At 40.3% G+C, this 25,332-nt stretch overlaps 4 protein-coding genes across 6 annotated transcripts in view; 2 read left to right on the forward strand and 2 right to left on the reverse strand.

The window, feature by feature from the left end:
* Positions 1–973: 973 nt before the first annotated feature.
* LOC139920942 (retinol dehydrogenase 12) lies at positions 974–7,569 on the reverse strand. Of its 2 annotated transcripts, none has more exons than XM_078283740.1 (7): positions 7,345–7,569; positions 6,625–6,786; positions 5,727–5,918; positions 4,389–4,550; positions 3,865–3,981; positions 3,482–3,686; positions 974–2,720 (listed from the first exon to the last, which is right to left on the reverse strand). In XM_078283740.1, the coding sequence occupies exons 1-7, from the start codon at positions 7,415–7,417 to the stop codon at positions 2,624–2,626; spliced, it is 1,008 nt and encodes a 335-aa protein (XP_078139866.1). In that variant the 5' UTR covers positions 7,418–7,569; the 3' UTR covers positions 974–2,623. The 2 variants fall into 2 exon arrangements, with proteins under 2 accessions (XP_078139866.1, XP_071767150.2); XM_071911049.2 differs by having other exon boundaries at positions 975–2,720; positions 6,625–6,765.
* Positions 7,570–8,377: 808 nt separating this feature from the next.
* On the forward strand, positions 8,378–12,356 carry tmed3 (transmembrane p24 trafficking protein 3). The gene is made up of 3 exons (XM_071911050.2): positions 8,378–8,734; positions 9,217–9,462; positions 11,343–12,356. Exons 1-3 carry the CDS (start codon positions 8,591–8,593, stop codon positions 11,574–11,576), a joined length of 624 nt encoding a protein of 207 aa, XP_071767151.1. The 5' UTR covers positions 8,378–8,590; the 3' UTR covers positions 11,577–12,356.
* Positions 12,357–12,997: 641 nt separating this feature from the next.
* Positions 12,998–21,065, forward strand: LOC139920941 (isocitrate dehydrogenase [NADP], mitochondrial-like). Its single transcript, XM_071911048.2, has 11 exons — positions 12,998–13,226; positions 14,726–14,817; positions 15,234–15,399; positions 16,419–16,579; positions 16,683–16,826; positions 17,214–17,350; positions 17,961–18,112; positions 18,842–18,954; positions 20,076–20,173; positions 20,293–20,385; positions 20,552–21,065. Exons 1-11 carry the CDS (start codon positions 13,103–13,105, stop codon positions 20,634–20,636), a joined length of 1,365 nt encoding a protein of 454 aa, XP_071767149.1. The 5' UTR covers positions 12,998–13,102; the 3' UTR covers positions 20,637–21,065.
* Positions 21,066–21,229: 164 nt separating this feature from the next.
* The window catches only part of znf710b (zinc finger protein 710b), a 29,988-nt gene continuing 25,885 nt past the window's right edge, over positions 21,230–25,332 (reverse strand). For both annotated transcript variants that reach the window (XM_078283737.1, XM_071911044.2), the window contains exon 5: positions 21,230–25,054. In XM_078283737.1, the coding sequence (XP_078139863.1) occupies positions 24,873–25,054 (182 nt within the window). In that variant the 3' untranslated portion in view covers positions 21,230–24,872. The remainder of the gene's footprint in view (positions 25,055–25,332) is intronic.

Genomic DNA, 25,332 nt, shown 5'->3' on the forward strand with positions numbered 1-25,332 from the left:
ACGCTTAAAACAGTTTTCACAGTACTGAATGCATCAAGTGTTACCTTGCATCCAAGAATTGAAAAGTGACAATGTTGCATTGACAGGGCAAAAACTTTTGTGTTTGCAAATCCTTTGTGCAAAATGAGGTGCATTAGAACATTAACCGGAACATGGATTCCCTGCAGGCAGCTCAGAGCATATAGATTACACTCTGTGGTTTAAAAACATACATTTACCAATCTCAGAAACTTTTTTTTCCAGGTGAGATTTTAGACAAGATTATCTATTTCCCTTTATTTGAAAGGGCAGTGCATAGGCAAGACCAGAGTTTGTCACAATCTGGTTCAATCTGGCCAAATGTGGGCCATAAAAATCCCATGCAATAGTAGGACAATTAATAAGACAATTAAGAGTAGTATATTTTGTTGGATTAGGCTTCAGAATACCTCTTAAAGTCCATTTTGGGGAGTGACAAAAATATTTAGAAAATTTGGGTTCCCCCAACAGAAAGTTTGAAAACCAATGGGGTTAGATTGAGCTTGGACACACATCCCAAAGTGCTACAGCATGATTGACATAATCCATTAAAACCTGCACTGAGGATGATGCAACTGGTGAACAGGAATACAAGATCAGGTAAGTCATCTCCATATGATGATGCGTGTCAACATAATGCCACGCTTTTCACACCCACAAACACGCAGCCTTGGCATTTCTACTCTGTAATTAGAGCTCAGTGCCAAGGTTGTTTCATATGGAAGAACACCTCTCACATTTAACATACAAGAATAAGCAAGTTGATTCAAACTAGAGATGTGAATATGGCAATTAATGGAAACTATGTGTGTTAAATAAAGTCCTTAGATTAGACATAAAAATCATCCCCACAAATATGTTGATTCATAGGGAAATCCTCATACCTTTGAGTAATTTTGATGTGTGGTTGCATGTGTGGTTGATAATAGCTGAAAGATGCTTTATTTTTCCACACACAGTGCATAATCTAATAAAAAATATTTGAACTCAGATACTTGGTTACACTAATATTTTCCATCATTTGATAGAGGTCTGGGGAAATAGATGATATTGTTACTAGCTGAAGATAAGAAGCTTAGATTTGGTTTAGTTTAGGCCATAACCTGTTTTCCCAAAGATGCATAAACTCCTCTCAAACACAAGATGGGGCTGTATTCACCTTTTTCACATGCTTATCTTTTCCATTAAGTTAAAATGTTATAACAACTTTGTCACAAAAAATATGCAGCTGTATTCACGCGCCAGTTTTTCCATTCAATGTGTCTCTGGAAGTGATGGAATGGCACTGACCAAATGGGTCCATTCAACTAAGTTACAAATGTTGTGGATATTATTCCTAATTTGTAAATAGCCACTATTGTTGCATAAATTCATAATTTATTTTTGCATTCTTTGTCTATGCAGCTCTGTCATCCATTGATAATCTTTGATAAAAAGACTAGAGTACAAGGTTTATCAATATGCTAATTTATTACCAAATAAAATCAACTTGTTTAAAATTGTGCCATCATTTTCAATCTCATCTTCTCATCAGTATATTTCAATATTGTTTTGCAATAATACTGCTAATTGTAATAAAATGCTTGCAAGCCTAAGGTCCCCTGTTGTCGACTTTTTGTTAATTTGGAGCAGGTTCGGTTAGTACCACATGTACACAGTGTGTCTCTTCTCACTTCAACAAAGATAAAGAAGACACCAACATTCCCTTGTCACAATACAACACACGGCATCCGCTAGGTAAGGAAAAACAAACATTACATTCTGTAAGCTCACGAGCCATCTGGATCTCTGCTGGGAGCTTCCTCAGCACTTTCCCCCCCGAGGCATCCACTCCCTCTCTCCACCTGATCAAGGCTTCTGTCTCTCCTTGCTCCTGAGCGCTGGAACGATCTTCTCACCACAGTCGGTACGGCGAGGTCACTTCCCACCCTCCGGGCTACACCTCAGTGCCACCTCACCACAATTTACCTCATCCTGCACTCAAACAGGCTCTGAGTTTTCACTGCTTAACAAATAGATCCCTTCCCATTTTGGTCCTTAGCACTATTTTGTTTTCCCTCGCTTATCTTTATTACTATGGCAACTGCAATGAGGATGACACAAAATATCCTACTTATAATTATTCTATGTTTGCAATTATTGTTTGATGCTCTGAGCGTCAGCGCCTTGAAGGTCTTTGGGAATTTGCGAAACACATTTCATGAGATGAGAAAATGAGAGCTGGTGATCCTGATGGCCCACATGGTTAGCATTTCTCTAAAACAAAATACAAAGTTATATGCATGAAGGAAATCACTCATTATAATGCAAAAATCCAGCCAAGGTTGTGGATAAAACAATTGTCAGTACCAGTATTACCAGTATTACCAGTATTACCCACATGTGCATATGATACTCCAGCATAGATACAATCAACGAAAAGCTATGATTATAATGTGCAGAAGATTGGAAGCCAAATTATATTGGTTTCTGGAAAAATATCTCTTTCTGCAGCTAGAGCTCTTCTCGAGGTCATATGTGTAAAGCCACAATTTTCACCCATGTAAGTAGGGTGTTTGATTTCAGCAGGAGGAATGGTTGATGAGGAGCGGGACAGGCTGCTGTGTTAGGCCAGACCAACCATGGAGGCACTGAGGTCCCACAGCTTCTTGGCTGCGGCATCGTCCCGGGCCTGTGGGGCTGCCTCTTTGGGGGCGCAGTCGCTGTACAACAGAGCACAGAAAAGAGCAGGACATGATCACCTGAAGTCCAATACAATGAAGTCATTTGAAGTGGCTACTAGTTCAGAAGAAGCTTGTGCAATAAAACTTTTATCATGCAATAAAATGTGATTAGATTATTTTATTACACCATGGACATAGAAGAGTGGATATGATGAGATTCAATAAAGTGCTACATTGCTTATTTCAGTCTCAGTTATTACGACTTGTCTAACAAATGGGCATGGTGAATGAAAAGAATCAGCAATGCAAAAATGTATGAAAGGTTAATTCATCCATTTTGAGAAAAAAACGTTACCAGAAAATATGATGAGCCGATCGTCAAAATGTTGCTACTTTGTTGGCAAAGGTGTTGAAATAACTAATAATGTAGATGTGTTTGCTTGATTCGTTTTACTTTCATGCCAATCATTTAATCCGTGTAGCCATCATCAAAATGTGAAAATCTAATTTTGGAATAAAATTCTTCATTCTTTTTGTTCTTTTTTTTCCAAAACAGATTGAATTAAAGACAAGTGCAACTGCAAATTAGTCCATAGTGTGTTTGGGGAACTTGAGCATCAACGTCATCTGAAATGAGCTTAGTCTTTCAGATTGTCGAAATATTGAAATCAGATTATTTTTTCACATCAGAATCAAATAATTCAGTCTCAAAAAAAATGATCCTAACTATTGTATTGCTGTCACTTGACTAATGAAAGTTGTATTGACATTCGAGCGAGGCTTAATGCCAATGCCCTTGCCTGTAGTAGAGGCCGCTGTCGTTTGCCAGGCTCTCCTCCACAGCGCAGTGGATGGTGGTCTGAGCTCCCTCTCTGGGAGTTTTTATCAGCATCAGGAGGGGAAGGGCTATGAGGCGCTTCCACAGGGCAAAGCTAGGGAACAAGTGCCGGCCTAGCTCAGTGTGGATCACCCCGGGGTGAAGGCTGTACGCCGTCACACCGGTGTCTAGTGAGAGGGATCGGTCCAATCAAGTCAAATGTTATTGGCAATGCATTCACAATCATAAGACAATTAACAGAGCAAAAACAGTTACAAGGCAGAGGGAAAGCAGCACCGAGAGGCACAAAGGCTCAAAACAAGAACGACAAAGCAAGAACAAGACAAAATGTATATTGTTCTCTACCTTGCAGTCTGGCAGCCAGTTCTCTGCAGAAGAGAACATTGGCCAGCTTGCTTTGGCTGTAGCTCTTCTCACGTTTATAGTCTTTGTCTAAGTTGATGTCCTCAAAGTGGATATGACCTGTGAAAACCACGGCATTTATCCTTTAAACAGAAATGACGTTTTAAATTCAAGAGGCATGCAAGTTTGATCTGCTGTGGTATAACTGCTGCAGTCTTGAATGAATGAATGAAATAATTTCATGTGGGTCTACTTTGCTGATTTGGAATATCAAGTATCATTTTTAGAAGAGATTTTCAAAACAAAGGTGGAGACTATTTATGTCACCACTATTGGTGTTTGACCTCGTCTATAAAATAAAATATTACAGATATTACTTTGTTTCACTTATAAAGTATCTGATGAAGATAGCAGACTGAAGAGTCACTGTCTTAACTTTTGAAGAGTATTGATCCCAGTTGCTTTCATGGTCTAAAATGTATCTAAAATTAGTGAAATTCATATTCATAACATAACATTCTCTTCACCTCTCTCATGGGCCAGACTAGAGACAATAACAACACGGCTTGGAGTTGATTTCTTCAGCAGGTCAAGGAGGCAGTTGGTGAGGAGAAAGTGTCCCAGGTGGTTGACACCAAACTGCATTTCAAAGCCATCCTCGGTCTGCCACTTAGGACACATCATGATACCTGAAAGTCAACATCGTCATTTACCAACAAGGATGAAACAAACAAAAACACTTATTCGATTTTTTATCTAATAAAACTGACGCACGGCGCAGTCATGAGTCAGCCTCAATTTCCTGGAAAACAGACAACATCCTTCGGCTAAATGGCTGCTTATTGAAAACGCATGTGATGTGTTTAATTTAGCTTACAGGGATAATTTAACATTTTGATTTTCAGTCTGTTTGTTTTTTCCCTCACCACAAGCACGTCACATTCTGGGAAACAATTATCTACATTTGTTCACCAGCTACCTCAAAAACAGCTTATTAACACTATTGAAACCAAAGGTACCAGGTGCATTGTACTACAAAGCTAGCTTGTGGCTAATAGTAGCCATTGGTTTTAAAGAGTAACTAAACCCCAAACACAATCTGTGTAAAGCCTGACATTTAATGGTAAAAAGCATGCTACTGAAATTGCCATCTGCTATTGGCTGATCTTTGGTGCCAGGTGATGTCACCTTCTATAGAATACAAGATGTAATCACATCATCTGGGTTTAGTTACTTTTTAATGAGGAATGCTAACGCAAACGAGTTATTTCTGTTAAAGTACCAACAGACAATTTTCACCTACATTGTGACAAATTTGTGTTACATTGAGCGCACCTCAAGTTGCGTAACATTTGGGGCGGGCAGGGTGAGCTTGAAGGTTACAGAGAAGCAGGCTTGTGACTGGAAAGTCACAATCACTGAATCCTTGGTTAGTCTGGGAAAATCACAGTAACACCCAGCCTTTATACCCTTTACCCTTTAGACTGACAAGCTCATGGATAATAGAAAAACGTCAGGTAAAGAAATTACAAGCCCAGCAGAAAAGGTAACACTCCTAAACATCTACTGTTGAGGTGACCTGGAGCAAGAAGTAGAATCTAGAATCTGCTCCATTGGATCTGTTTAGTAGTTTTAATGTACTTTTAATGTAATGATACACGTACAATTAAATTGCACTAATTTTGCATTGAGTTGTGCTCTGACTTTACAACTTACCAGTGGAATTTCCAACAGGGCTCTTAGTTGAATGCGGATGATATGTTAGATATGTATTTGTCTGTTGAGGGTCATGGACTCTGTATGATGTTTTTGTGATTATTTTAATACTGTTCTGTCTGAAGATAAGGAGAACCACTGTGCGATACCTGCGTTGTTGATGAGGATGTCCAAGCGTTCCTCGTTCTCCTGGACGTCTTTGGCCAGGTCTCTGACAGACTGCAGCGAGGCGAGGTCCAGTTTCTTCACCACCACGTTGCCGTTCCCGCTACGCTGCCGGATCTCGTCAGCTGCTGCGTAGGCTTTGGTCATATCCCTGCAGGCCAGGACCACTCTGGCCCCTAGACAAGAATGAAACGGAAAGGTCATTGTGTTTTAGCTTCAAGTAGTAACAGTGGAAGGAGTACTGTAGTAGCAGTCATGGTAATAACTGTTCATTAGCTAATTTAGGTATGGGCTATAATGAAAAAGTAGGGATGGGACGATATATCGAAATTCAATATTTCGCAATACAAAAATGTGACAATACGTATTGTGGAGCAGAAAAATGAATGGTGATATTAGCTCCATTTTATTCTGCTGTAGTAATCACAAATGAGACGGCATGACAATCACAATTTCACAAGCTCTCCATCCAAATTATATTATTTGCACTTTGTAATGACATTTTTAAATTGTTGTTTACATTCTAGCAAGACAATGCTATTGCTAGAAAGATTTGTGGCTCAGAAATAAACATAATTCTGCACAGTCATACTTTGTTGTCATTGAACTTTTATTTATTACATCGTATCATGGTTGTATCGAATCATGAAACCCATGTCGCATATCGAATCGTATGGTGAGGTAAGCGTATTGTCCCACTCTTGATAAGCCAAAGCATTACACAAACAACACTGTGAGAGAGAGAAAACAGCTCTTCGGCTCATAATCAAGGCTGACCATTGAGGCGATGTGCATGTATCTCTGTAATAGGCCAGCGTCGACACAGGGTCAGTGTTTCTGACGCCACCAGATAGCATCTTCTTCTTATTTACAGGGTCTCACCTCGACAGGCCATATCCAGCGCTGTCTCTTTCCCAATGCCAGTGTTGGCTCCAGTGATCAGGACTGTTTTTCCATCCAGCCTGACCTTGCTGCGACAAACTCCCCCAGCCAGCCACCTGCGCAAGGCCAGCACGCCCAACCCTAACAGAAATGAAGATATTCCTGTTGTGACACAAAGTTGCATATGAGATGTATTTCAGTCAGACATATTGAGCTCCAAAGAGATAAAATGGACATATTTATGAATAGATTTAGACACTGTACTGTTTTGAGAATTTTTATATAGGCTACATAATCTTTGAAAAAACAGTTAACTATAGTGATTCAGTTACAGCAATGGCAATTATTTGTAGATAGATACATAGACTGACAGACAGACAGATAGCAACAGGGATGACTGCCTCTGTCATGATAGGAAAAAACAGGGACATATGTGACATATGTTTCTACAAAATAACTGCTCTTTCTGTTGCTGAATACTGAAGGCTACTTATAACCAAGTCGATTGGCATATGGTCACCAAGTGCACATGCATTGATAATCCATTGCATTCTTATACTAGTCTTATATCAAGTCATCAAGCTTCAGTCTCAATCTCAATCCCTGCACTTGCACTGACAACTAAATTAAGAAAATGTGGAAGCATGCTTTAAAAAAAATAAAAATAAAAATAAAAAGAACATATCCACAATTTACTTTATAATAAGAGCATTGATTCACCTGCAAGGGCAGCTGTGAGCCCGGTAGCATGGTTCTTTGTAAAGTGCCAGATCTCCTCTGTGTAGTTTTGCATAATGTAGGCTGGTAATAATAGTTAAAATAGAAGCTTAGTTTGAAATCACTCTTCCGACGATCTTTTTGCTTTTCCCTAAAATGCTACAATGGAAATTAAATGTGGTATCGTGAGTGAGCGCTCAGCTGTGCGCGCGCTCTCCCTGCCTGTTATCTAATGGCACCGCAGGGATCTGCTTGTGTCATTTAACTTGCAGCTATTCCGCGTTCCACTATTGACATCCCGTAACAGCCAAACCAGCAGGAATAAATGTACTGTACTGTACTTGGCAATGCATGTAGCACTGCCGGTTAGTTTTACAAAATAAAACCCTTATTGGCCGGCATATGTTACGTTTTTTAGGTAACACGAAATACCAACATGAAAGTATTGAATATATTTAAGGAGTAATCTGAAGCAGCCAAAATGAAAACACAATTGTTTTTTTCCATAATGTCCTTTTCATATATATCTGCCACAATTATCAGTGTCAAGCCAGCGAGAATAACACCGGGAATTAAGCCATTTGCTGTCAAAATAAAAGCGTAGAATTTGTTTCTTTTGAGAAAAAAATGAATAGCCTGAGTATCGGGGTGCACAGAACAAAATGCATATGGAAACACTCAAAATACTCACAAATACATTGACATCACTGAAATGCTATTGTACCCGTCCATAAGGACATGAATTCCTTTCTTCTCAGTATCTATTTTACAACTGTAATTTCACTATACTTTTAATATAAAGATTCACACTGTTGTTCTGCGTGCCATACCTTTTTTCCCATATGGTATGTTTTACTGTGAAGTTTTGCCTGGCTAATTTATCTAACTTTTGGTATATGTTGGCGAAGATTATCACGGTGTATCGTGAAAAATGTCCATAGCTCCTGCTATTTTAAAATTTGCCAGGCCGACATGTAGAAAAATACACTTCGTAAGTTGTACTGCTTTTATTTGATCAAATAATTTTCTCGTTAATGACAGTAAGTTCTTGCGGGGAAAAAAATACAAATAAAAACAAGCCTGCCCCGGAAGTGTTTCGGGCGCGTGCCACGTCAGTTGTGGTGGAGCTAAACTTTTCCCCTCTTCCAGCTGTCATCATCAGTTTAATATTTTATATCGTTGCCGAGCTGCATCAGCAACACTGTAGCGTTCAGTTCTATTGCAGGTTTTGGCAAGCCGGGCCTTCAACATGCGGTACATCGGACTGTGCTGCTTGCTGCTGCATGTGCTTGCTGTTTGTGGCACGGAGCTGACATTTGAATTACCTGACAATGATAAGCAATGTTTCTACGAAGAACTAGAGAGTGGCGTAAAGTTTGACATAGACTTCCAAGTAAGTTACTCTTCAAAAAGTTAAAGGTTTCAGGTGTGTAGCCTGTTGTTTACAAAGAGTTGTCATCGTGGGTTTTTGGTGATATAGAAAAAGTTAGTTGACTGTTTTCTTGTTACTTGAGAAGTGTGAAGAACATGCCTAGTTGTAACGGTTTAGGTATCACAAAACACACCTGGTTTTTCATGAGATGTACCCACTTAATAATCCCCATGACAAACTCTTCCACCTCCTTTTCCTCTAGGTTAATAGCACGGATACTGACATCAGATTCTGTGTATTTGTAAACCTTGAACAGTTTGTTGAATGGCCACAGTTTCAACTATTTCTGCATTGCACAGTCCATCCGTTATTCAGTAACCCTCCTCACTCCTCAGGAATTCTCTCATGCATATAGGTCACATGTCCCATAGATATTTCCATGAGGTCCACACACAACCTTTATCTGTTTTTTGTGCTATTGTGTGTGTTTTATGTTCTGTTAGGTCATTGCAGGGGGGAACTACGATGTGGACTGCTTCGTCACAGATCCTCTGAACAACGTCCTGTATCAGGAGAGGAAGAAGCAGTATGACAGCTTCTCTCACACCACAGCCATGAAGGGAGTCTACAAGGTCTGCTTTAGCAATGAGTTCTCGACGTTTTCACACAAAACGGTGTACCTGGACTTCCGTGCTGGAGAAGAGCGACCCCTCCTCCCAGACATGAACAGAGCCACAGCGATGACTCAGGTAAATCCAGTGCACCCTATCTACTAGCTACTGTTGAGGAACCTTTTGGCAAGGCACTTAAACTCCATCTGCACCAGTGGAAAGCCTCAAAGGGCGAGACTGCGGCTGTTACTTGGCAGCTCCCACGTGTGAGTGTGTGCGTTACAGGATTGAGGCAGGGAGTGTGAGGCAGGCCATTGTTGAAAAAGATCAAGTGTGCTCAGTTAAAACAGTCAGCAGGCTGCAAAATCCCAAATGTTCACCAGTGCCAAAGCCCTTCTAGGTCAAGGTTAGGGATTTGTTCAATTGTTTTCATTCTGCTGCCCCGCTGAGCGTGCTGTTTCGTCTCGTTGCTCAATCTTGAACACTTGCAAAGATGCCTTGGTGGGCGGACAAACAGAATAACATGCTAATACAAGACAAACACAGTGCATGTCTGCATATGTCAGATGTAAAACAGCTCAAGGGAAAGTGAGGGGGGGTTTAGTGGACAGCATCTGGTCACAGTGGAGGGTATTGCTCATGCACAGTGCTGGAGAGAGAGAGATGGTGAGAAACTGCATTAGTCAGAGAGGAGTCTCACTGTGTGTGTGTTACACCCCAAATTGTGAATGGCTGTAGTGTAACTGTATCCTTCTGGAGCTTACTTTTTATTTAAGCACAAGGAAAATCAAGAAGGAAGAAGAGGTGGGCAGCTGGGGTGTTAAGATCAACATTTAAGCTTGACACACTTCAGTTTTCCAACACACTCTGCTTCAAAACAATGGACTGAGCCTTTTATTGAAACCTGGCCGTTGTGTTAAATTGACGATGGAAGCCTCAACATTATACCAAAATTTGCATTCTTCAAAATCGTTCAATAAAGGGGCAGTTCAGTGATTGATCACTGATCGTGCCATTTGCAGTTTTTGAGAAAATGACATTGTATACTTTTAAAACTGACTAAGTTAGATAAACTGCTAAAACTGTAGCATATGTTCCTGATGCTGTACTCTCTAGCAGGCTAAACTATCTTATCCTCAGCCAGTGTAGCAATCCAAAGACAGACTAAAGTGACGTTATTGTCAGAAGTGGGACAGTTTATGTTGGTTAAGCCCACTAGGTGGAGCCAGAGATGTTCTGACAGAGTCAAGAAGTCTCAGCGGGTTCAACATACACCTTAGCTGTGCTGCAGCCTTAGAAAGCTGAACTTGCCACCCCTAGTGGACCGTATTGACATGACCAGTCAGAATTGAGGGTACAACATTAGTGCAGTGGCATGCTTTCTCACTTGGAATCAAAAAAGTTTGGACAGATTGGTTAAAGGTCTTATTGCACATGTTACCCTCAATTATTTGATGATACTGGATGTGATGACACAGTCCATTTCTTATTTTTACTTCAAAAGAAAATCTGCTTCCCACCTTGGTTTCGTATTTTTTTTCCATCAAACAGAGGCTGCTGGAATCCCAATCCCTAAAAAGAGACTGCTGGCAACCCGTTTGCATACACAGTGTTTGTTGTTGGCGCTTTTGAGTTTAAGTTTATTGCAGAGGATAAAGAAAGGGAGTGTAAGGTACTCCTCTAACAAATAGGAATAATGTCTAACAAATAGGAATAACATAAGACTGAGCCATCGGCATGAACATTGCAGCCTCCTGGTTTGACATCACTATACATGCCACAGTGTAAAACACCCAAATCTTAACATCTGCTTTTGCCAGCGTGGGAAACCATCAGAAACGCTGAGTGCCAGATGAACAGGAAGGACAGAATGACATGACATGACAGTTCAAGAAGCCACCATCTCTATGCCTTCACTTCTCCATTATGTAGCTCTAAACTTGCATGCTACCCTATACAGAGCTATAGCTTGAGGCCGATTTTAATATGAAACGTTCCCTCGACTTCTCTGTTTTCAGATGGAGTCGGCGTGCCTCTCCATCCACGAGATCCTGAAGGTGGTGTCGGACTCCCAGACGTGGTACAGGCTGAGGGAGGCGCACGACCGCATCCGGGCGGAGGACCTCCACGAGCGGGTCACCTACTGGTCCGTCGGAGAGACCATGCTGCTGTTCGCCGTCAGCATCGGCCAAGTCCTGATGCTGCGGAGCTTCTTCAGCGACAAGAAAGGCACCGTGGCAGCCTCCACCTAAGACCTGCGGCCTCGACGCGCTGTCAAGAAGACTCGTGTAGCAAGCAGTCGTCATTTTCAACACATCAGTGAGTGGATCGGGGATTACTGCGTATCTTGTGTTACTTTTCAGCATAACGTGTTTTGCTGTTAACACATGTTGTATTGAAAAGTAACACCACTCAGCGTTGTGTTGAAAATGAGTGTCATCTCCCAGCCTTGCAGAGATAGATTCTATTTTTTATAAAAGTGTTAAAGAAAACGGGTTCAGTTGGTTGACCTAGTATCTGTTCACTAACCAGCTTGCCTTAGGACTTTTGTGGATTTTCATCTCGGAGATAAAGTTGTCGAACTCAGTTCCATTGCCTTGTCAAGCTGTGACAATAGCTATAGTAATTTCAGTGAAGTATGTGGCACATGGGTAGAAACCAAAGCATAGGTGTTTCTGTTTGTTAGTTTTTATTTGTTTTATAGTGCGTATTAATTTTGTTACCTTAATTTATGTGCAAGATGTTGTACTCACAAGTCTTTGGAGCTCTGTCTCCCTACTGTACTTGTCTCTGTTTTTCTCTCTTTTTTTTCTCTCATGCAAAGTGCCTTGGAAAAAGAAAGCTGAATTGTGTTGGGTTTTTTTTCATTTCACATTCAAGTTGAAGGTTTACTGTTTTTAATTTACCCGTTACATGCCAGCATGTATTTACTGGTTGATTGGAGTCCCAGTTTACATTCTTTTGTTTTGTCCGTAAAAGCTATTCCGTTTTAAATGTGGAAATGTAATGTAAGCCCATGACATTTCATAAAGGAATGTGTTTGGTAAAACCTGTGTCTCTGGCTCTCTATGAGATGGGATGTCTGGGAAGTAATCAATCATTATGTTATGTTTTTTTGGGTCACCGACCGATGAATCGCATGGGTCGGACAAAAGGTCTTTCCGGTCTACTTGGGCCCCCATTAGTAGCTCTATTTCTTTTTCCTTTTAACTGTTGGACTAGAGCAGAGTCTCCCAGACTTCTGTATATCAAGAACCCACAAATATATACACATTAGGCCACAGACCCACATTTGATTAGCTTGTATGACTTATTACAGAATTATAACTGTCTATAGGCCTCCTCTGGATGGGGTAATGACAGTATTGAGGAGAGTGAGATGCATGATCAAAACATTATCTCGTGCTATAACCTCTACGAAGTAAATACTGAATTGAAACTTTCACCTAATTACTCCCTCTGACTCCTCCCACTTTGGCAACCAGTGCACCAGTCTACTGCAGCCTGGTGTGTGAGGGAAGTCAGGTGAAGTAGCGCTGGTTGAGGACAGTGGAGTTGAATCTCGACTACACAGCACTCAAAGCGCATTTCGCTCTGATTGGCCCTGAGCCGCTTCCGCTTTATTTCCAAGCTGACGTGGGTTGAATTCCGAGCGCCTACCTCCGGCGTCACCCACTTACCGGGCTTTGTCGGCCATTCATTAATTTAGCCGTTCATTCATAAGGAAGAAGGGTAGTCAGTAGCCTCGTCGGTGTCCGTAATCAACCCCTCAGTAAACATGGCAGCTTACCTAAGGTCTCTCACTTTCGTGTCGAGGAGCGCTGCTGCTGCTGCGCTATCGGAGAGTCCCGCAGTGCTCGCTCCGGCCGCCGTCTGCCATCACAGGCTGCAACAGAGGAACTGTAAGTCATCGACTACAAAAACAACCATGATCTGACCCATCGTTTATCTCCAGTGCGTGTTTACAACGACAGTTGCTTATTTAATCCGGTCATCGGGATGTGTAATGTGCAATGTCGACTGAGCTTTGTATGAACAGGCTACTAAATAATATACAAGGTAATGGTAACCGCTATGAGGACATTACAGAGGGCGACTTGACATCACTGAATCATACTGATCCAATCATATGATCTTGTGATACAATGTATCACAAGATAATAATAATAATAATAATAAGTATACACTTTGTTTGTCAGCCTTTTAAAACAAGTTTACAATGTGCTTTAAGTCGAATAAAACAGGTATCAGAAGATGAAGACAGAATAGAGGATATAAACAAAACAAAAAATACTAAAATAATAATGATAGTATATAAAATCAAGTCTGTAAAAATAGGTCTTAAGAAGTGACTTAAACGACAATACTGATGTTTTTTGCTATATATAGAAGGTCATTGCAGTGTGGAGGAGGGAGGACCAGAGTTAGAGCGCAGACCTATTTAAATCAGTCTGGGCGGTTTGAATAAATCTGTCACAGGCAAATGCATAGATGTGTTTCCTGCAGATATGAATGCGAAAGCTTGAGTGTTACAATGGTATAGCTCATGCCAGCCAAGCCTTGGCATGTGAGTCCACGTGTTGTCAGGTCCAAAGAGGGCTGGACAGGTAATACCTAACTGTTATCAAAGTTGGTTAACTGTATTCCTAAGGTCACAGTGACTGGCTGCCCGGGGTTAACTGTTTCAAAGAGAATAAAGACTGTAATGAGGGGTGGAAAAGATATAAAAAGAAACACAGGTGTCTTTTTGTTATCAACTTGTTCGGTGGAAGCACCTTCTCTCTCTCTCTCTCTCTCTCTCTCTCTCTCTCTCTCGCTCTCTCTCTCTCTCACTTACTCACTCACTCACACACACACACACACACACACACACACAGATAACATCATTGAACAATTGAACATAGTTTATGTTTTCCAAGCCACAAGTGAGACAAGTACAGTACAGATAACCCTTTTAAGAGTTATCTGTGGCTTTTTGATGGTTTAGCTTTCCTTTGAAGACTTGGACCACAGAACAACTTCGGGGACAGAAATGAGTCAGCTGGACTGAATTCAGGAACCTTATGAAGTAAAGAGTATTACGCAAGGAAAAGATACAAATTATATTTACTCTTTTAAAGTTACCCTTAGGCCAGCTCAGTGTTAGGCAGGTAAGGGAAACACTGACTACTATGGCAAGCGGCAGACACCTCCAGTGGTCGAAATGTGCAAACTGTTTGTGTAAATTGTTTCCCCTGACGTTTTCACTAAAATCTACAGCCAGCCAGGAGATTCATTTAAATTTGTGCTGACAAGGGGGTTCAATTTCGTTTCACCTCCTCTCAAATAGCCTCCCAGGTACAAACAGCTGTAGCCAATACTGTCACAGAAAATAATTAAATTTAAGTTTTACTTTTTCCAGATGCTACCAAGCGTATCAAGGTGGACCAGCCGGTGGTGGAGATGGACGGAGACGAGATGACCCGCATCATATGGGAGTTCATCAAAGAGAAGGTAGTTTATAGGCCTGCTGGACTGATCTTTGAGTGTTTCACATAGCCATTGTCCAAAGAAATTATAAGCCGCTTTTACTGCCGTGCAAATAAGGCTGAGATTGCTTCCTTGAAAGCCTGGTGTCTTGAGAATAAAAATGGGTCATGATCTTCCATCTAGCGGATCCACACATAATATAAGAGGAACAGTGTTTTTTCTTGAGCCTTTTCCTAGCCGAAAACAGGCTTTTGACAGCCTCGTCTGTAAAGAATTCATTAAAACCCTTGAGGAAGATATGAGGGACACATATAATAGAACAGAATAGATCTTTACTATCCCTGATGGTGTTTGACTTGCACATAAAGAAAGTACAGGAGCACAGTGCAGCACCACTCGTATTACAAGATGTATATACTGTATGTCTTGTGTATGCACAGCTCATCCTGTCCAATGTGGATGTTGAGCTGAAGTACTACGACCTGGGTCTGCCCTACCGAGACCAGACGGACGACCAGGTCACCATTGACTCGGCCCTGGCCACCATGAAATACAACGTGGCCGTCAAGTGTGCCACCATCACCCCCGACGAGGCTCGAGTTGAGGGTATCAAGTTTTTTTGCCTAATTATATGCTCAAGCGTTCATAAAAACAGCTGGTTTTCCACACACTGAATCACTCACAGGCTGGTATATTTATCATGTGAATTATTCATAATGCAGATGAGTGACTGTGACAAAGCAGCACTGCACTTTGTTCTTTCTAAATGTTTTTATTCCACTATGGACAATTAAAAAGCAGGTAAAAGTAGTTGAAATCAGTCGGTCTATGAGTGATCAAGTGTGTGCAAACATACAGTTTCTATGGACGTTGTTTTCCTGCGTTTTTCCAGCACGTCTAAGAGCTGCAGTTGTGCACAGGACACTTTGATTATATGCTGAAGTGTCTCTGCACCAATGTCACCATGGAAAATTCCTGTGCATTTATTATACTTGGTGATTAATGTTATTCTGAGTTGCGTTTCACACCTAACCCAGACCCTAAACAAGAGTCCAATAGGTGCTCAGTAGGCCTCCTTGGCCTCTAGGGAAGGGAAGAAAGGAGTGGGGTGGCAGATGTTTGATGTTTTGCTTTAACAAATGTATTGTGAAAGTTTAATTATGTATGCTGATACGCGTTTTCAAATTGAAAAGCGGCCCATATTATTTTGCATCGGTGCCCACCACTATGGGAAACTATTGTGGGAGATATTTGGTGGCATTGCTCTCTTCAGGTTAAGCCAACAGAACACTGGGCCTCATTTATTAAGGAATACATACTGATAAATTTGTGTTGTATCTCAGCAGCAAATTGGACAATTGGAAAACAATTTGGAATGCATGTTTCTTTTATTGGACAAGTTCTTAACCAGCATTACAGCATCCTTCATATGAACAGATGTTTATATTAATAATTGGGTCTGTTGTATGTATGCATATGTATATGACAATGTACAGTACACTACTAATTTTCACTGTTTGGTCTTCAAATGTCAGGAGCACAAATATGTTTTAATGAGCCTTGATCTCTGGATGAGTGGCAACATTTCTCATCTTGGTGCTGGTCTGTATTATTTATTTTCTCAGAGTTCAAGCTGAAGAAGATGTGGAAGAGCCCCAATGGAACCATCAGGAACATCCTGGGCGGCACAGTTTTCCGTGAGCCAATCCTCTGTAAAAACATTCCCCGTCTTGTTCCTGGTTGGACACAGCCCATAACCATTGGCAGACATGCCTTCGGAGATCAGGTAAGCACAGCAGATGTGTGTTTACTCAGATGCTCTCCATAGATGTGGGAACATGTGCAGAAGAACCATGTCACTTACCTGCTCCGTTGTTTTAATCTCACAGTACAGGGCCACAGACTTTGTTGTTGACCAGCCTGGCAAGTTCAAGATTGTGTTTACGCCAGCTGATGGAGGCAAAAGCAAGGAGTGGGAGGTGTACGACTTCCCTGCTGGTGGCTGTGGGATGGGAATGTACAACACTGATGAGGTAAGAATGAGTGTCTTTTTATTTATCCATTTATTTATTTTTGTGATATTACTAAAAATTCAAAGCAATATTTGTAGACAGCAATGTTATCTCTGCAAATAAGAATTCATGTTTTTTGTTTTCTGCCTATATTTCTACTGTTTAGTGTTTTTATGTTTTAAAAGAGCTGAGGAAATAGAAACTTTGAGATTTACAGTAGATCATTTAGATTTTAGTAATGCATTTCCAAAGGAATACTTGTAGACAATGTTAATTCTATGAATTAATAATAGGTTAAGAATCTGTGTTTTAGTGAGTATTTTCTCTATTTTGTGATTTTATCTTGGCTTTACTTTTTATTCAATTCCTTGTTTGTAAAGATTGCACCTTCACATTTTCTTTGAACAGTCCATCACTGGATTTGCTCACAGCTGCTTCCAGTATGCCATCCAGAAGAAGTGGCCTCTGTACATGAGCACCAAGAACACCATCCTCAAGGCCTACGACGGGCGCTTCAAGGACATCTTCCAGGAGATCTTTGACAAGTAAGATACAGAACAACAAGGGAGATTTGGATTTAGTGCACTTTTATACATTTTGTACAATTTTTATACATTTTAGTTATAAAGCGCACTTTACAAAAGATGAAAAACAGATATGTAAAATATCTTGATTGCTTTATAGAAGTTCATGGGAAAAAGTAGGCTCATCGCAGTTTCAAATGATAAAAACAGATGTATAAAAAGTGCATTGTCTCCAGTTTTACTATGGGATGGTATTTTATATAACTATCTTACATTAACTATTTTATAACGGTCAGGCCGTTGGATATAACTGTCACTGCTAAGGTGACGTTAACAATTTACAATTTAGCAGACGCTCTTATACAGAGCCACTTACAATAAGTGCAACAGTAAAATAAGTGAACATTCCTCAAGCATCAGCGGGGTAAGAAGCCAGATATTGACAACAAAAAGTGCTAATACATTAATAAAGAAAAGTAAAGTAAGAACATCCCTCCTTTCAGCAGTTATCTTAAGCCGATAAGCACGTGTAAGTATAGTGATATAACATAAAGACATGTTGGGGCATATGCAGAATATGAACCCTGGTTTGGATAAGGTTAACAGTTCTATTATTCTCTGTCTCCTTCAGGAACTACAAGCCAGAGTTCGACAAGCTGAAGATCTGGTACGAGCACCGTCTCATTGACGACATGGTGGCCCAGGTCCTCAAGTCTTCCGGAGCGTTTGTTTGGGCCTGCAAGAACTACGACGGAGATGTGCAGTCTGACATTCTGGCTCAGGGTGAGCACACTTTCATCACATCGTTACCTTCACTAACTATCCGATTTTTCCTAACACTCTCCACTGTGTGCTATCTACTAAAACAGAAATGTGATAAAGATTATTTAATAAACAAGACAGCCCAGGAGCTATCTGTACTCACAGTAATTAACTGCAGGTAAAGGGTTCCAAAAACATGACCTGACGAGGAATGTGTACAAAAATGGCAGACTAATACAATTATTTTTTTAAGGTTTCATTCCAAAATATTTTGGGAGGAATTTGTTACTTCAAATTCATGCCTAAATATTTAATAAATATAGGTCTTAAGATAGCTGATAACTTAAATGATATTGCATTGTGACTTTTATTTTTAAACCATTTTTTCTGAATGGTGTATCTCATTTTGCAACTATTTTAATTTTTAAAGTGATTAATGTTTCCGTTTGTTCAAATTTGAATCCATAATACATTGAAGTGTTACAATGCATTCAGATCATCTTTGCATATCTTCTTTGAACTTAGATTGAATGCCTTTATTGCTGATCAGAGTCCACCTTGTAGTGATTATAGCTTACACTCAAGACCCAACCCAGTGGATTCAGCTGACTCAGCTCTCAGAAAGGTCTTTTCATGTTCATGCTATGGGGATAATTTTATGATGAGGTATATACACTACTCTTGTTTTGTGATCTGATTGCCCTGTGACGACATATGTGTGTGTTTATGTGTTTGTGTGTGTGTCTCCAGGTTTTGGCTCTCTAGGTCTCATGGCATCAGTGCTTGTGTGTCCCGATGGCAAGACTATTGAGGCGGAGGCTGCCCATGGCACTGTCACCAGGCACTACCGCGAACACCAGAGGGTAAGAGTTAAGACCAATCCACTGCTGATAGTAGTGTGTTTACATCATGAGGAAAGAATACAGTGTGTGTGTGTGTGTGTGTGTGTCTGTGCGTGGGTGAGAGAGAGAAAGAGAAAGAGAGGACTGTGAACTAATTGCCACGGAGCTGTCAAGTGACTGTCACTCAAGTCAATTCATTCAGTGTAATCCTCCAGACTATGGCTGTGCCAGCTCAGTGGCATTCTGCAGTTATTTTACCAACAATTTCCCAGTGTTAGAAGTCAGGGCAAACCCCTCGAGAATGGAGGTTGTTCAAACTAACGAGTTCTTCAAATGACAGAAATGCATTGAAATTCCCGGCAAAAGCTTATTCAGAATATGGAAAGTGAATCTACACAATTTGCAAAAGCCTCATCTGTATTTAACCCATGGAAGTATTATATTACATTATTATTATTATTATATTGATTTAACTGCATGTGTTAACAGGGAAATTGCAGAAATCGGGTACAATTAATAGAACATATTTTTGCAGTGCAATATGTTTTACTCATATTGACCATTCAATTTGGATATTTGAAATTAGGAAATGTGCCACTGTATATAATGTAGACTTTGGTGATTATGTATTTGATATCATGTCATTATGTACTGTTAAACTATGTACTATGTTTTGTCTATGTCTCTACATCAATGTAACCAAGACAAATTCCTGTGCATTATTGTAGTTGACATTGTGATTTGGATATTATTGTCCAATGTCAAAGGAAAAATCCACCTGAAAACACTTTAACACTGCTAAAAAACAGCTTTGGATATCTGGTTGAACATAGACGATGCGACGTCACTTTGAGATATTTCCACCACAGCTGCAATGGTGTTTGATAGTAGAATTTTTTTTCCAACTGTCTAAAACATCAATGGCAAACATCAGGTTTTGATGTCAGCTCCTTGGAATCAAAGAGCAAGAGCTTCTTTCTAGACTCATCATTTTCAACATTCAATAATCATACAGGAAGAAATCCTTCATAGAAGAGGCAGAGAGACCAATTTCTCTACCAACAGTAGCCTCAATAGACCATAATACCACAAGACATGTAGTGTTTTGAATAACTAATGTTAATTCTGTCCTTGTATTATAGGGAAGACCAACCAGTACCAACCCCATTGCTAGCATCTTTGCCTGGACCAGGGGGCTGGAGCACCGAGGCAAACTGGATGGAAACCCTGATTTGATTAAGTAATATCATGTTACCTGAGTAGCTAGTGTCCTTAGACAATAAGCACATGCAAAGTGTATCATTCGACATACGCTTGTGTAATATTACATTTCACCGATTGTGCATTGTTGCTCCCCAGGTTCTCCCAGACTTTGGAAAAGGTCTGTGTGGCGACTGTGGAAACCGGTGTGATGACCAAGGACCTTGCAGGCTGCATCCATGGCTTGGCCAAGTGAGTTTTCATATGCACATGCCTCAGTCATGCTTACCGTTTGTTGCATGTGTATGGTTGGTTTTAAGAAAAATTACAATTATGGCTTTAGGTAAAGAAGGGCATAATCTAGTTGTATATATATTTATTGATCATAAATACTAAACCCTGTGCTGTGATCTTGCAGCTGCAAGCTGAATGAACATTACGTCAACACATCAGACTTCTTGGATGCTATCAAGACCAACCTGGACAAAGCTCTGGGCAAATGAGGAACAAGCACAAGATACTTTGGCCAATGTAGAGACAACCACTTCTTCCCGTCCGTAGTTTTTTAGCTCACAAACCCCTTGTTTGTATGAACCTTTGTATCCAATTTTGAAGGAACTCAGTTTGCTATTCTTTGTGCTATTTTAGTCTTTGTACAGTTCACCGTCAAGCCGTGTTTGTGCTTCTCTGCCTTTCCTATTGCCAAGGGTCCATTTTTGTATTGCACTGTATCTATACTGTATGAATTAATATTATTACTAATGTTATTAAGTTATAATGGCCACTTTAAGGAAGTGTCAAGATATCTTTCACATTTGATTAGAAGACAATTTTAGGAAATACAGTATATACAAACAGTGATAATATATAATAGTCATGTTTTATTATATACAATTGCACTATCAGCATGGTCATGAAAACAAGGAAATAGATGACTGCTAATCACTCAATAATGATTTGTGTGGTTGTCTTTTTTTTAGTTAAGTTGGTGTTTTGCTTCAGCAACTGTGTTCAGGTGTGCAGTGCTGATATATTTTTAACGATGGAGCAGAAAACTCTCATCACTATAGGCTGAAGAGAAAGCACTTCTGGACTGCCAGTGCCTCATGTTTCATAAGTGTGATTAGATAAGCATTCAAAACTCCCTGCACTACTATACTCACTAACTTCATTAGCTAGATAAATGGGAATATTCACGTGCTGGGGGATGTTTGTTAAATTTTAATAAAGGGCTTAGGCGGGCTGGTTAACTTTTTGTTTACTTTAAGCAAATAGGGATAGTTAAATCAGACTGAGTGTAATGGTAAATGGCATCAACATGCAGTTTCATCTTATCTTACACACTGATGCACAGTCTCACATTTATCTCCCATCCACCAGTGCATTCATGTAGCGCTGTGCACTCATTTGCTACAGTAGGTGTCATATGCAGCCTCCAGTGCATGAGGCTGTAAAGGATCTACACACCAGCAGAGGGCCAAAGCTGACGGAGCTGTAGCAAGGCTCTCGGCTGTGGTGGCTCCTGTATCACCAGCAGATGTCGACATGGTCATGGTTAGTCAGCCTTGTATCTGAAAGCCTATACTGCATTCTACTTACAAAAGATGCACTGGTCTAGAACTTAAACATGTTTATGAGTAAATTAAACCTGGGTCAAATTGTAGATGCAAATAATACTTAGTGTTGGTTTCAGTCTGCCTGGAATGCCAAATGGGTGGGGTTTGCTGCATCAGCACAATTCAGATGTCTGGTAAGTTGCCAGTCACAGAAAAATATACTAAATTGACTTTCAAGTAATTTTCTGTGATTATCTAAACTTCCTGGCTTTCATTTTGTTGACCAGTGTAGCAAACTTCACCCTACTGGTACCACAGTAGACTAAAACAAAAAAGTATTTGTAAATACTGTGTGACCCAGGTCAAACCCTACTAAATGGAAGGCAGCATGAGCTTGCAGACACAGCACAAACATCTTGAATGAACAATGGCAGACAACAGGTTTGATATCTTCCATTATTCTTGTGTCTCAGTCTCAATCACCAGATCTGAAGCCTTGGGTTTGGACAGTCCTGACGAAGGTTTACTATTTATACCTGAACCACTGACCTGGGAATAGGCCGGTCTCTGCCTCTCTCTCTCCCAGTCATGGAAAAATAGGAACAAATGGACAAGGTGCCTCTCTCAAAAATTACCAGAAATTAGCATTTAGATTAACTTCTTTTTAAATTTCCTCCTAGGGGAGCGCTCCTCTGGAACCCCTACTGCTAAAGAACCTCCCACCACTTCATATGATCTGCGGCCATTAAATAGACCTATAAAAATATCTTTGGTAACATAATCACCATACATTAGCCTTTAGTCTGAAAAAGGTGTCAGTGCAACAAGAAGAGTTCTGACAATGAGTAGGCCTACATCTCTGACCAATTTGATCAATAATGGCCTGAAAAATGGTTTCCTATAAAAGTGGGACTCCTGCACAGCATAAAGCATCTATGTAAGGCAGTGTAGGACCAATCCAAGGGACTGGTCCTACACAGGCACACTGCACAGTGGCAGGGTCTGTATTGTTCTCTACTGAGAAAGACCATCCCATAACCGAAAGGTCACAATTCAATTCCCACAACAAGAAATATATCCATTTATACCACGTGTCTTGTTGAAGTGTCCTCCTTAACAATAAAGGAGGCTGCCCCATTTACACACTGGCTCCATTCCACAACACTGTAATCTCACTTAATGACTGCTGTGTGTGCACATTTGTTAAGGAGGAACACATTTTATTTAATGTTTAACAAAAGCCCCTCCTCACTTTTGTCCAACTCCTCTCAGAAAAAATGTTCTGGGAAGTTTATTGCTTCCTCAAAACGTTGTTTCATTTCTGATAAGCTTAAAATATGTTGCATGATAGCCGTGTAACCCTTCTTTAAAATATTTTATTTCTTTTTCTTTGCTCACTCTAATTTTTGTACCATAACTCATTGGATATGTAATTAAATTTGTATGGCCTTGAGCAGTGAACGATAATATTATGATACGATGATTAGTTTTAACTAAATTTGGATTCTTAAGCCTCTGAGATAATTTGATAGTAGAAAAATACCCGACTCTGAGGATTAGCCCCAAAATAGTGACAGATTAAAACACAGGCTCAGTCATTTAAACTAGAGAACCTTTATTAAATAAATCATGGTCAATTTCCATGAGGTCTCAGTTTGATATTCCTCATTCCAAAAAAGAACTAGTAGACCATTCCTCTGGTTTAGTGTGCATATCAAGGCTGACCTGCATGGCAGGACAGGGGGAGTTGACTGTCTTCCCCAAAACAGAACTATGAATAGCAGAACTAGTGTCAGCCATTTTCAATTCAATAAATTCAAAATGTAACTAGGACCTCCAACTCATTTGCTACTGATAGAACACTCATGTTTTAATCCATAGATTGGATCTGACAACCTTTTTCAAAGTTTTTTCCAACTCTTACATTTTGGAAAAAAAAAAAAAACCACGCTTCCTGAATTGATTGAATTGAAAGTGAACAGACCCCAGCCCTGAATTTAACAGAGTGCTGAAACTACAAACAACAAAAAACCCAAACTGCTGATTCTCCGTACAAACTGCTCGTTCTTCAATTCGCATTTGAATTGACAACTGTGAAATATCCATATCAACGAAACTGCAGTTTACAAAAACCTACTGAGAAGGCATATCCGTTTGTGTTTAATAATATTGCCGTTACGGGGGCATGGAAGATTCTACGATCTTATTTCCCCCAGCTCTTCTCCTTGAGGCAAATGAGTTCACTCACTGAAGACAGCCTTCACAGGAAAAATGACAGGTTTCAATGAAAAGTGCATTGTACTGTTCACTCGGTAATTATTCAAAACTAGAGCAGTATATTCACTACGGGGGGATAGATTATTAATGTAAAGCTAAACCATGTGAAACAAAAACGGTGGGTTAACACACTGAATGCTGCAGAATCGTTTGTACAGTGGGAGGGCTTTACATGTCGGCAGCATGGTTTTTTCAGTATCAGCCGACATGGGACAGTAGCAACTTTGGTAGCAAGTGCTCTGGCGGGGAAACGGCTCACAATGTCCTGTGCAAAAAAAACACGCATTGCAACACAGGCTTGTTTTGACTGAGGACTGGGCAGGAACGGGTAACTACGATTAGGAATTGTTAAGTAAGAGCATTCAAACCTATGAATATGTTGTGACTATGTATCAAACGTTTGATATACAGTGAGTAAATAGCTGACACGGTGGAAGCTTAGTTGCAAATGTATCTAGCTGGCACTTTAAGTCAAAAATATAAGGGCATACATTGTTTGTGAATGACAAAATGGTAAACAAATTTCTATCACATCAAATGTAACTGTGATGGCTCTGCGACTGCAACTTTTTTTCTTTTTTTTAAATAACTGATACATACACACAACATACAGATTTGACTGTCCGCCAGACAGTTTTTGAGTCGGTAGCGTAGTAATTCCAAAAAGGAGCTCCGGACCACGTCGACGGTCTCAGTGTCTCCGCTATCGGCAGCAGAGCTGAAACGTCTCCTTTGAAGTGCGTCTCCTTCCTGGCCTCTCATCAGAGTTCATCAGTTCTGGCTCTTGAAGGAGGCCAAAACGAAAAGAAAACCCCCACCCCAGAGTCTCCCAAAGCCTGGACAGCAATTTTGCTATTTTTTTTCTGCCTCAGAAAAAAAGAAACATGTTCTCTGGTCCGTCACCACTCACGGTGTAGTGTAGCTGCTTGTATCCTTCCCAAAATTGTAATACTCCTCCATGTCCTCCATGTTTGCTGTAGTGAGTTTAGTGAGGTTTTGGGAGCCACCATTGTCCATATTGTCTGGTGATGTAAAGTTGAAGTTTTGTCCTTCATACTCCCCCTGGCCCTCCATTTCTGGAAGCACTTCTGGAAAATAATAATAAAAAGGTTATGAAGCACATTCCTAAAACCTTCTTCATTACACTCACCAACTACTGTCAGTACAGTCAGTTACTGTCATCAGTATAACTATGTTGAGGAAACGCCTGATGAGATTTTGCACCTGTTAAGGCAGGAATGGGCAATCATCTGCCATAAAGAGTCTGCAGGTTTTCATTCCAACCAAATATTACAGCAGCTGATTAGCGAGATTAGCACACCGTCAACCAGACAGGAAGAACTAATCAGTGAAATCACCTGGTATA

Source organism: Centroberyx gerrardi, chromosome 1 (genome assembly GCF_048128805.1).
Source record: "Centroberyx gerrardi isolate f3 chromosome 1, fCenGer3.hap1.cur.20231027, whole genome shotgun sequence".
In the NCBI taxonomy this organism is placed as follows: domain Eukaryota; kingdom Metazoa; phylum Chordata; class Actinopteri; order Beryciformes; family Berycidae; genus Centroberyx; species Centroberyx gerrardi.